This window comes from Aspergillus bombycis (genome assembly GCF_001792695.1).
Source record: "Aspergillus bombycis strain NRRL26010 chromosome Unknown contig00028, whole genome shotgun sequence".
Taxonomy (NCBI): Eukaryota; Fungi; Ascomycota; class Eurotiomycetes; order Eurotiales; family Aspergillaceae; genus Aspergillus; species Aspergillus bombycis.
In genome coordinates this window covers 336,769-349,604 of record NW_019170030.1, presented here as the reverse complement: position 1 = coordinate 349,604, position 12,836 = coordinate 336,769, and the positions used below count along the sequence as shown (strand labels likewise).

Genomic DNA, 12,836 nt, shown 5'->3' with positions numbered 1-12,836 from the left:
TCTTCAGTAATTGGTAGACTCGCTCCTCGGTGTAGGAAGAGTAATGCCATAACGTAAGAATTTGCTGCTGCTGCCACCTTGACCACATCTTCAGTAATTGGTAGACTCTCTCCTCGGTATTTGAGGAGTAATCTCATAACTCCATCCGCATACCGTGAAGAATTTGCTGCCACCTTGACCACATCTTCAGTAATTGGTAGACTCTCGCCTCCGTATTGAATAAGTAATTGCAAACTTTTATATCCCCCGGTTCTTGCTGCCGCCTTCACCACATCTTCGGAGAATGGAAAATATCCTGTGGACTGAACAAGCAGGCGTTCAAATATTGATACTGCCCCTGTTGCTATCAAATCTCTCTGTAATATCAGGTGGGCAACCTTGTGCACAGCAGAAACCATGTTGTGTAGGCTTGTTTTCGCCTGTTGAGGACATTCCTGAAACTCTGGTGCTACATCCATGAGTTCTATTGGACTTTGCAACCCAATATAATCTTCTGTACCAGTCCGAGGTATTCTCCACGTAAGAAGAATATCATGATGGAGACCACTTATAGAATGCCATTTCTGAAGCTGCAAGTCGAAACTCCTTTTGTCTGTGTTCTGTGGTGTTACTGCTGTCATGACTATTTCGAAATGGTCTTTGTGCAGTCTGATAATACTCGGGCTTGGAGCCCCTGGTCGAAGGAAGAGAATGTCTCCCTCCTGGATCAGCATTCCAGGATCTCTGAGTACCCAACCTTTTATTCCATGGAAGTGATGGTTCACTGAGCCAGCCGCATGATCGAACTCGACCTTAAAATTGGCTCGATCATCTCCAGGATCTCTCGCCTCAACACGATTAATATAACCCAATATCCATCCTTTGCCTTTTATTACTGCTATATCCATATCAGGCCATGTTTGCACCGAGCACTCCCCTCCCAGAATGTAAGTAGTCACCTGTTTGAGGAGATCATCCCAAGGGAGAGAATAGTTGGGTTTCAAAGCAGGTACTTTCGGGTCATCAGCACACAAGCCCAGCAATGCATACACTCTGTCATGCTGCATGGTGGCATTGTGGCTTCGGTACATACCAATCAATTCACCTATAGAGAGGGCTCCGCGCCAAGCAGGCCGATACTTTGGCCGAAATATTGCGTCTCTCATTATATGGATGACTGGGAGGACATGACTCAGTATGCTAGAAGAAAGCTCTAATCTGCTGAAACCTGCACAAAATGTATAGCCATTCATCTCAGCATGGCCACACATGATAGAGATGCATCGTGCGACACCAACCTCCTGCAGTACCTGTCTTTACTTGTTAAAACTATGTGTCGAGAGTTTAGAAGGCTTTCGTACCCAGATACGGCGAAACCAGTTCCGCTGTAGCAGCATTGCACATGCATAGTCTTCTATCATCATATTTCGGGCAGTGGAAGAAGCATCGGTCAAGAGTTCATCAGAGTCAGTCAAGAAGCCTCCATCAGAGGAGTCATCAGTCATGCCTCCATCAGAGAAGGGCTGATGCTTTAGACTGTCTTCTGCTAGAAAACGAATCTTTTCAAGCGCTTTGTCGCTATTGTCCCTAGCCTCTCCAAGCCAGACAATGACACAATTGGCTTGTGCATAGATTGTCCGCATAAATGGGATCTGCCTTTGCTTTTCATCGTTATCGCTCTGGTTAATGCAAACAGCATCAATCCAAAGTGTTCGCTCAAGCTGGTGAGTTCTCAGATGTAAGAGTGCCGCATGGAGGTTCCGTGTAACAGGAAATATACAGTTATTCAAGATAATTGACTGAGACTCTCTGTCACTGCTCTCTTCGCCCTCATACCATACATAGGAAAGCGCCTCATAGATGTGTTTTCTACTGTCGGTATCTGACAGTTCGTAATCGATGAGTTCGCCTCTAATTTGAGCGTTGCTGTCTTTATGAGGAAAGAGGCGAAGCATGCGGGTCATATCAGACCCTGGGGGAAGCTTTGAATACGTAAACGCGGCCATGGTCGTAGAGGATGTTGTCAAGTTGAAGGACACTCACTATCTCTTGTGGACTGCGCTTCTTTTTTTTTTCACCGAGAGAAAGTGATACTAAGTCTTGTTTTCGAGTGTATACTAGGTGGTTAAGTTCTCGTAACCCCAACCTCTGTGGTGCTGGCAAGAGTGGGGTAAGAGTGCTGACCTCCACTGATGTGGCCTGCTTCGATAGGCTGAGCAGTCATCTCAAATAAATACTCACTGTTATGTATTCGCCCTCCTATAATGTCTATGGAAGGTGCAGTGGAGACCACAGTTCAGCCAGACCTTTCCTATTTTAGGTTAAACTGTATTAACCGTAGGTATATTTGCTATATTATGATCTTTCGCGAACATGAAGTCAAATGGACCTAGATAACTCTGAGGATGGAACGATGGAACGATACCAATATCTCAACTATCAGCTCTCACTCACACATGGTAACTTTCTCAAGAACTCAACTCAGTCGATATAGGTACAATGCCACCGACTCGATGCATTTCGTTTCGTTTCTTACCGTATCTATTCTCGATAGTACATGATCTTGACTGATCTCCTTCGGTCGCAGCAAACATCCCAGATGTCTAAGAGGAGAATGGCTAGGTTTTATTTTAAAATATAATCCGAAAAGAGAAATTGGTAAATAAGATGATCTATTCGTAATTCATGTCTTTCGCGTACAGGTATCATATATGACATGTCTAAGTAAAAAACAACGTGAGACAAGAAAAGGAAATCTAGTCTATATACCATCCAACGCCATCGCAGAACGAGATGAAAACAGAAAAGAAAGAAACAGTTTTCAGCATCACCAATCAAACCATGCGTATAGCCGAGATGGCAGACATAGTTGGCCGCAAACACGAAGGAACAGTTGGCATCTTCGGCATCTTGGGCGGAGCCATCGACTTCAGAGCTCTCCGGTTGATCTTGAAGCCGGTTGTAGGGTAGCTAGCGATACAGTGGACACCACCAGTCAAGCGACGCAGACCGGTGAGCTTGGCCCGGGCGTATCGTTCGACGTCGCGGGTGACTTGGGCAGTCTTGCTGCGGTACTCGGGCTTGGGGATGATAAAGGCCGTGGGCTCGTCGACTTGGGTCTCGGCGTTACGGACTCCAACGACCACCACGCTCGACACAGCGGGGTGTTCAAAGAGGATTGCTTCGATCTCGGCGGCAGACACGTGAGACCCGTAGCCCTCGCCGACTTTCAAGAGTTCCTTGATGCGATCCACGATGTAGACATTGCAGTTCTGGTCCAGGTATCCGTAGTCACCGGTGTGGAACCAGCCTTCGGAGTCGAAGTCGCGGTTCGCCACTTCGTTGTCCTTGTACCCCTTGAACCGGGCGATGGCGTTGCGCACCAGGATCTCGCCCTCTTCGCCGTAGCTGCACTCACGCCCCGTCTCGACGTTGATCACCTTCGCTTGGATGCCGTTGACCAGTGTGCCGCTGGAACCAGGCTGTTTGGAGCACTTGTCTACTTGCATGGCCAGGAGCATGGTCTCGGAAGTGGCCCACTCGAGGGTGAGGTGCACGCCGCCGAACTGGCGCGAGACGGTGCGACGCAGGTTTTCGTGCATGGGTGCACCGGCAGTCAAGAGCCATTTGACGCTCGAGACGTCGATGTGACGAAGATCGGCACGGGCAAGACGGGCAGCAATGGGTGGTGTGATGAAGAGGAAAGTGATGTGGTGACGGGCAACGACGTCGACCGTGGTTTCGTCAAGAGTGTGCTTCATAAGAACGACTGGGATACCCAGGAGAATATTCAGGCCCATGTGAAGCTTTGCGTTGATGAAGAAACCCAGCGAGAGAGGAGAGACCCACACATCCCGATCTGGGTCTGTATCGGCGGGGATGGTCCCCACCGTGGCCTCCATAGTGGCAATGTAGTGGGCGTGGCTGGTGAGGACGGACTTCATGGTGCCTGTTGAACCGCTGGTCCGGTTGATGAAGGCATTGTGCTGGTCGACTTCTTCTGGGGTCTTCAATTCAAAGATGCGGGCATCGGGGTTCCCCAAAGGGAGGAGGGAGTCAACACAAGGCCAGTTCTGGTCGTTGGCATCCAGGGTCATCACTGAGACACAGCCAGCCAGCATGGATGCAACTTCGGTAAGGCGGAGCAGATCTGAATCTGTGATGACCAATTTGGCTTTGGATTGTTCGAGACGAGCGGCCACGTCGGTTTCCGATATCTCCTTCTGCACGGGGATCGGAGCGACCACAGCACCGGCGGCGAGAATTCCATAGTAGGCAATGGGGTATTGGATCTGAGTGTGACTATGAGTATACGATCATCGCACCAGTAGCTCGGTGTAGTACATACCTTGTCCTTGGCAAGGATAGCGACGACATCATTCGGCTCGATATCGTAGTACTCGCGAATGGCATCGGCGAACTGCCTGCTCTTCTGCTCGAGTTCTCCGAGTGTCAAGGTCTCATCGGAGCCATCGACGCGATACAGCACTCGGTCGGTGGAATAATTCCTCCGTCCATGATGGAATATATAGTTGAAGGCGTCGCACGAAGGCACCGGGGGAAGAGGCAACTTGGAGTCGAAAATCATTTTGAAGGATATAAAGAGACACGGATAGGACTAGTTTCAACCAACTCTCAGTTCATATGAACAATATGCTTCAAATCGCTTCCTAGTGATGATTGCCAAAGCTGAAGCTGTTGTTGATGACCTTAAACCCTTGAATCTCGCGAAGTTATATACCATCGATAATCCCATTGAACACCTCGCGATGTACCATCCAACTCCAGCCGTGACCATCGACCACCGCCCCCGGTTCTCCCATCTCACCATGCAACTAAGCCTCTCAACGGTAGGTGCACTGCATCCCAAGACCTATAGCCGCATCACACACGCGGCAAGTGCAGACCGATCCAGGAAAGTCCGAGCATAAGCTGGGCTGATTGGCCCCCATCTGCGATGAGGATCCACGACGTGTGGTTTCTTGGGCCTAGATCTCCAGATCGCACCGGAGATTAATGTCGGTGCAAGGTGTCAAAACGTGTTTCCCCCGGTCATGTCGGGGTTTAGGCGACCCTGCGCCGCCTCAATGATCGATCTTCAGAGAGTATCTGGGACACATGGCTGCCTCGTGGCTCAGTGCTCCGATCGTAATTTGTTACTTAAACGCGCTTCCACGTGTCCATCGTGCTTTGTGCGACCATTGCCGCGTCTAATCGCTATCGCCATTGGACTTGTTCTGCTGACCACAGTCGGAGGACGCTAAGCGACAAGGCGACTATAAAACTACTGAAGCCCTGGTTACGTGCATACAAGCGCTTACCTTCGGCCGACCGTGAAGATGAATTCTATCTATTGCCATATTTAGGATATCTTCATCGCATCCTTATAAACCTACGCACAGATACCCAAACTCAGGCCGAGACAGGATATAATTAAACGAGCCGGAAACTCGAATTGGCTTTGGCAGACCAAGTCTAACATAAGTCGGAACCATGTGTAGCTTGGTAGCGATGATCGTCGCTGAGCACGCAAGGACAACTCATCAACCGTACCAGGGGTACCAGGTGGAGAAGCGAACAGTGCACAGACAGGATTCACGCGGATTCCTTGAATAGGTGCGGCCTAGGATAGCTGAAACATGTACTAGTGGGCCGCTCATGTAGATACGATGTAGTATTCCACCGGGTGGTAATCTTCTGCGAGAGCCAGGGGCCTAGTTTGGGGCTAGCTCGGCCTCGTGGAGACAGGGTTTCGGCGTTGGGGGCGTCCATGCAGGACATTCGTCTCCGTTGCGCTGGGTTGCAGAAGCCCGGCCCAGCTAACGTCGGAGTTTATGTCCTGCGTACATCAACGGTTCGTGGGTCTGCTAAGGGGCCGAAAACAAGACTCTTGCCAATCGTTATTTCCCACGTGTGGATTAGTTTCGGATTGGCATGCTAATCATATCCCTGTAGGACATTGTGGCAGACCAGCCACGGAACATTTTCCTGGACCGACAGTTGCTTGTCATATTATTCCATCCAAACATTGTGGGAAGGCACCATAGGTGCATAATGAACTTAGTATATACCGTGGGGTTCGGCCTGATCCAGGAGCAGTTGCAAGTGTAGTAACATAAAATATCGGAAACCTAGCACATATCCGATATATATCTCCACGTACACACAATCATCCTATAGAGCCCAGTGCGTTTCAACAACGCCTTAACAAGAAGATAGTAGGCGACAAGCAATTCACGGGGATCACATCCATCCTCTATCCCTAGAGCTATTTTTCCCATATGAGCATAAACACCATATCCCACTTCTGGATTTTTCCGTCAGGATTCACATCCTACGATGTGTATTCACCGAATCTCAGTCTTTCTTACAATCCCGTCAGCATCTTTGTCATCTAGTATGTAATAATTACTTCATGCATAAGCGTCAACAACGCGACGTGTGGACAAGGCAAGACAAGAGTGACGGTCAGAGCCCTAGGATCGGGATCCTAGGGTGCCAGCCGCAGATTGCAACCGTCGCTACAACTAGTATTTTGTACTGCTGGTAGTGGGAACAAAAAAGACGCCGTGTGACTGAAACGCCCATACTATTCTTTTTACAAAGGCAAGTGTAAATTAAACGAGTATGTAGGCTTTTCGATGCATATATATAGACAAGACTGCCAGGCACACTATTCAGGTAAGGGCAGGAGGCCGTGGAAAAACCCTCAAGAAATGACGACCAAGGTCCCACCCGTCTTTACCTCGACCATTCCCCTCGGAAAGGCTCGTTCCTATGACCAACAATGTCCGTGGCCAATAGACGCTGTACAGAAGATAAGCTATACCACTTCACTCCGACACACGTGGCGGCCATATGACGCCGAGTTGACCCATGGAGGCAGTTTTACGGACAGGCAGGCAATCCAGGCTAGTCAAAGAGCGGAATGGGCATAGTATGTTTTGTTGGAATCTAGCTAATGGGGTAGTAGATGTATATACTCTGATTATGGAAATTGCGTATCAACAACCCGCCCCAGTCATCGACCTGTGTACAGATGAATTCGTATATATCCATGATGCAAAATTCGAGACAATAGAAGAAAGCTAATAGATTGCGGCCGTAAATCATAAATCACCAAGCGAATCACCCTTCGGGGCAACCTTGGCACACGCGAAAATCAGTCGAGTAATGGGTAATAACGTAGAAGCGTCTAAGGTCCCTGCCTTGTCTTGCTCTAACAACTCGCGCAATGTTCGCGGCACGGGAGGGATGTTGGCCGGCCGGTGCATCGCGTGCTCACGAGCCATGGCCCATTCCTCTTCGTCGCAACAGCGCCACATATGCTCGGTAGCCGGAAGGGGTAGCTGGAGGACGATGTCATCGCCGAGAGGCTCAAAGTATTGTTCGTTGAGTAAACGCGCTCTGGCCCCAAGGATGTTTATCATGTTAACGAAGAAGAAGTTCCGACGGAGAGATTCAGCATATTTCCACCGGTTCCAGTCGTTCTCGTCGCTGTGGTGGGTTAAGAGCTTTTCCTGATGCATCTTGTACAGTCGACGAGCCATCTGGGATTGGTTAACATAGTGTCCCGACGTAGGGATGGAGGGATAGTCTATATAGAATGCTTACCTTGAGCAGAAAGGAGCTGTGCAACTCAGCCGCTCGCTCGTTTTCTTCGCGGCGCTTGTCGTTGACTTCCTTCGGGACTTGAGGGCGGACGATGGCAGCGGGCAAGAAGTTATCTCCAAAGAAGCCCAGAATCTGGTACAGGCAGACGGCATGGACTGCGGCAAGGCATGTTTCAGGGGTGTCGACATGTTTGTGGAAGTTGCGAACGAGCTTGTCGCGTTCTTCGTTAATCATGCGATCTACAAATCCATAGCTCGACTCGACGGAACTGGCATGGGCTGAGACACAGGCCAAGGCGATTCCCATGGGTTCGGCCATACCGCCCATCGAGCAACGGTACAGACGATGGTGCACAAAGGGCGACCAGAACTCGCGCTCTAGGATCATCCCGGGATATTCGCGGAACACAGAGAACAAGTCTCGGTAGGCTTCATCGTAATCTCGCATAGCAAATGGACCGACCTTTGGAACAAAATGGTAGCCAAGGGTCAATCGCGGGGAATGGTCACCGCGAAGCAGTCCTTGCGCCGCATCGTTCTCCTCCCCGCGACTGGAACCATCCCGATAGTGACTTTCTGAAGAAGAGGATGAGAGCGATGGAACATTGTAAGGAGAGTTGGCGTTGTAGGAATTTGCTGTCAAGGCACCTGGCTGGGGAGCCTCTAACGATCCTACTGGCTTGGAGATTTCATGAAGGGGCAAGAAATACGATGATCCTGGGTTGCTTGGCTCGTCCATGGCGCCGGCGAAGGTATTGCCGACAGACATGGGATCAGTCAGCGGTGTGAAGTCGTCGCCCCAAGGCAAGGAACCACCGGGACTAAAAAGAGACCCATCCAACGCCCGCACCATGGAGTCCATATTTGTGGTCCCGAAAGGATTCCACCCTGTTGCAGACATCGGGTCGAAGTGGCTGGGTGTAGGATTGCATTGTTGGCCGGTCGCGGACAGCGGATGAGTGCCATTTGTGCCCGAATGGGGCACGTCGTCCAACGCCATGGCTGAGGAAGTGTCCGTCACCATATTGCGGCCCATGGCGTTGGGAGAATGTGTCGATTGACCCGATCTCGATGAAGCGACCGAGGCCGATGACGTAGGAGGAGTATCTTGAGGATCAGCGATCCGAGGAGGCAAGGACGTCGGGGGGTAGTGGCATGCAGTCCCCATCTGAATGCAGCGAGCGCACGCCGGTCGAGTCATAGAGCAACGGAGCTTCTTTTGCGCGCATGTTTCGCAGGATTTGCGCTTCGACAGACGTTCTTGGCCGGCAGTTTTGATGCACCGTCGCCGGTGTCGGTCGCGGAGGTCGCCTGTGTGCTGTTAGTTATCACCCTGGAAATACAGACAACGCAATGTCTCTGCATCGTTCTACATGTTTTATGCTCTAGAAGGGCTGCATACGTCGGCTGTAAGTCTTGTTGCAAATACCGCATCTAAAATCCCCAGACTGCGGTGCTGCGCCATTGTCTGTCGTCTGAGAGATAGTTGCTGGGCCTTCTGGACTCGAGATGGTTGACATTGTGTCCTCCATCGAATGCACTGCGATCTTAAAATCCATTTGATTCTCTTCTAGAGCCACCATCCAGGGTCCTTGTGTGTCCAGCAACAGTACATGTGCGCGAAGAGCGCAACTCGTCTGGACAGCGGGGGGGGAAGGACAGTATGAGACCAAATGCCAAGCAGTTCGAGAATGGTATGAATTACCGTTGAACTAGGCAGAGAAAAAGGTCGAATCCTCAGTAGAAGGATAAATATGGAAGGGAAACAAAGAAACAATGAAAGTCTACCAGAAAAATACACGAGGGAGCGCGGGGATAAGTATGGGCAGAGAAGATAGCTCGGAATCTAACCATGAGGAGCAGTTGAATCTAGTCATGACCCTAATGGCCTGTTTGACCCCAAGCCTGGTTTGGGATTCCGATCCTTCTTTCGGGCTGACCATAAGCTAATAACTATGATTAATATTATTCTGCACGCAGCAAGACGATCTATCAGGCTAATTTCCTCGTTTTCGTTTTACGAATTTTAATCCGTCATTTATTATGGTTTTCTTTTTCTTTTTTCTCTTTTTTTTTACCGACTTTAGACTTTCAGGTGCCACTCTTGACTTTCGGAGGCGTTTGATGATATGCGCGGCTGATGCTCGCTAACGGACAATCTACTCGCTTGGCTTGAATCCTCGGCGTTGCAGGATGGGAGATCTCGATAAACGAAGACTTTAAATATACTCCTTATCGAGAAAGGACTCAAAACTCGTGGTGCAGAAAGTGTCGGGGCGTCTTTTTCCTTCCTTTCTTCTGTTGTTTGGATCTCAGTTGGCACCCTAATGCATCGTCCATCAATTTGACAGCAAGGGTAAGCGAGGTTACAAACCCACTGCGACATCCCTGCACGTGCTGAACCAGAGTCGTATCACCCTAGACAAAAGTAGGAGAAAACCAGGACGAACTAATACCAGGGGGGACAAGGGGCTGGAAGAATGAGACGTCCGCTATTCGTTGGTTAATCTTCTCTCTCACCTGTCGAATTTGCACGACCATTAGCGCCGGGCTAAAAGACGATAATTTAGCAGCTCGGCAAGCGTTATCTTTTCTCCTCCCAGACGTTGACAAGGAGGCAGCTCCTGGTTGAAGGTTCCAGTGTACCCCCGGTTGGATTGGTCCTAGTGGAGATGCTATCTTCCTCCCTCGCACGTCACACTACTGCCTACCCCGTCGTATTCTCTTCGTATGTCCTGGACCTTTCTGTCGGTCTTGTGTGCGCTGTTCTGGGCCTTTGATAATTAAACTGCTACCTCGGGTTAGGGCCGGGAATCCGAACCAACCCAAACGGGACGCCCCGTGCTATACGCAACCGCCGTAGTACGGTTTCGACGTCCCAGGCATAGTTTGTCCCGCCGATGCATTTTAGGAACGGGATCAGTGCGGGAGCACATCGGGGAGTGATCATTCGTGGATGTACACGGACGGATCATTCCGCATGTCGCTCTGTCCGTTGATCCAGCCGCAGTAGATGAAACCCTAAGACCTAAAGTAGCAGATACTGGAGTAAATCAAGTGGGACGCTCCTACGAGTGGATCCAACAACCAAATGTGATCCACACCTCGGAGAATACCACTTAGGCCGCCAAATACAAGTCGGGACAGGCTGTTTTACCCCAAGGACGCAGTACTTATGTGTCGGCCTGGCCAAAAAACCTGAGGCAACCAGAACCAAGCGATACAAAGCGTGTCAGAGCCTCGTCACTCGTTCTAGTGTATATGTATGATAGGCTGATGCCTGACCCTCGAGTGCGACAGCAATCAAGGATGAGTTAGCCATGGGTTGTAGGAGTTGTACGTGTGAGATCAAAACCGTCAACGTTAGCGTTAAGGCCGCATTGACCGGACCCAACCACTGTGTCTATGGCGGAGTTAAATTTTAGAATTTCTCTCTCGAGCCATCTTCTTTTACCCCCTTTTTCTTTCATTGCATTTTTATTCTCGGTTGTGCAAATTAAAAACCGTCGATGCCAACCAGTCTCAGAGTTTAGAAACTAGCGATTTGGACAGCGTGGCGGGAACACACGCGAGGAAGACCCCTCAGAGCGTAATGAAGATGAGGATCTTGACAGAGCTCGTCGCTGCATAATTCCTTGTCCAGAATAGCTCCGCCTAAGGAGTCCCATTTTTCTGCAGATGAGAAACTCGGAGCGATCTGGCAGGCTAAATTGGTGCCAAGAACTGGGTAAGCGGCGATGCCGTCCACTGCATCTATCGTTATCCCACCCTATACGTCTGGCCCGACATGGCCAATGAGGATCGACATCGTTTTCCAGAAATAGTCATTGCTGGTCCCTACCTAGCGCCGTCTGTTGGTGTCATGCCGAACAACCAGGTTGAACCATCGGCCCATGATACGTCCACTTGTGTTGATGCGCCACAGCACGAGCCAATCCAGCACAGAAGATATACGGCGTACGAGCCTCAAGAGCCATTAGTGGATAAGGACCTGGCGGACCAACCCGCGCAAGGTGGGACTGACGAAATGAAATCGACGTCTAGAATGTTTTGACGTTTTACTGCCATTACTGCCAAGTGGACGTGGATTCGATCGTCAGCGATAAGGCAATACTCGCATTCGGTGCACGTGTCTGCCCCTCCCTCACGTTATCGAGGACGACTGAGAACAACTCACCAGCCTGCTTCGGTTAGTACATGCGAGAGTCTTGGTAGGGCTCACAATATTCCCGAATAGAACCGACAGAGCATGCACATACATGGAGACTGACTACTGCGACGCAAGATCACCAATCAAAGGAATGCTAGCCAATATAGTTGGAAATTATCAAGTGCTTAGCACATAGCGTTACTTCCATTTTCCCACACCAACAGACACCGATAACGTCTTTGCGGCCGACGTGGTGGGTTTATTCGTGAGCCCGTCAGAGCCGCTGGAATGGTCCTCGGAGTTGCTTTCGAGACCAAATTGGTCCGGTCTATGCTTGACTGCATCTAGAAAGATCGGCACTGATCAGGGAAACAGGGCCAATTGGAGGAATGTACTTTCTATCGGGAATATGTGTCATGTCAGCTTAAACAAGATCTAGGTTATGTGGGGATGAAACCCACGGGTCCGGCACATTTACAAGGACCGATGGGGCTCGAGAGTGGTCAAATTTGCTACACGCCCCGGAAATCAAGTCCTGGGATACGTGAGAATAGTGCAATACAAAGATCCAGGGAGTCCGATCGTGGATATACGAAGAAAATCATCTACGCTGCTGATCAGGTGTGTACCAAGCAATGCGGTTGGCCTGGGATGGCGTCGATATGCGCCACATGGCATCAAGCACAAATCAAGCCTCAGGTGATTATCTTACTGGCAGTCATAAAGTCTTGACAAGAACATAAAAGTACCCTCGGCTGAAAGGTTAGCGAAGTTAGCGCAATTACATCGCATCCATGGGGCTATTTGGTGTCTTGGCTGCACTATAGACTGGCGTTGGAGAGGATTTACTGCAAGACCCTTGAAGTCATGTCTCTTACGTTAGCAATACTCTTTTAGCAGAACTGAATCTTTATATAACCTAGTATATTCTATCAAGGGCGTCACTCATGTAACAGTTAGTATAGAGCATACATCGTAGGGAAGTTATGCGGCGCGTATTGCCCACGCTCACAATACGTAGGTAGATCTTTGATTGAGTTACCTGCTAGTTGCCCCGTAAGGTGTAGCAAACGCTATGCAAAGCTAATTATCCA

General features: G+C 49.8%; 2 protein-coding genes across 2 annotated transcripts; both read right to left on the bottom strand.

Annotated features, from left to right (window-relative positions):
* Positions 1–2,813: 2,813 nt before the first annotated feature.
* Positions 2,814–4,567, bottom strand: ABOM_005063 (AMP-binding enzyme domain protein; the record flags this gene model as incomplete). The annotated part of the gene is made up of 2 exons (XM_022532192.1): positions 2,814–4,271; positions 4,328–4,567. 2 exons carry the CDS (start codon positions 4,565–4,567, stop codon positions 2,814–2,816), a joined length of 1,698 nt encoding a protein of 565 aa, XP_022390538.1.
* A 2,521-nt stretch (positions 4,568–7,088) lies between these two features.
* On the bottom strand, positions 7,089–9,175 carry ABOM_005062 (Zn(II)2Cys6 transcription factor; the record flags this gene model as incomplete). The annotated part of the gene is made up of 3 exons (XM_022532191.1): positions 7,089–7,529; positions 7,594–8,903; positions 8,995–9,175. The coding sequence occupies 3 exons, from the start codon at positions 9,173–9,175 to the stop codon at positions 7,089–7,091; spliced, it is 1,932 nt and encodes a 643-aa protein (XP_022390537.1).
* Positions 9,176–12,836: the final 3,661 nt, after the last annotated feature.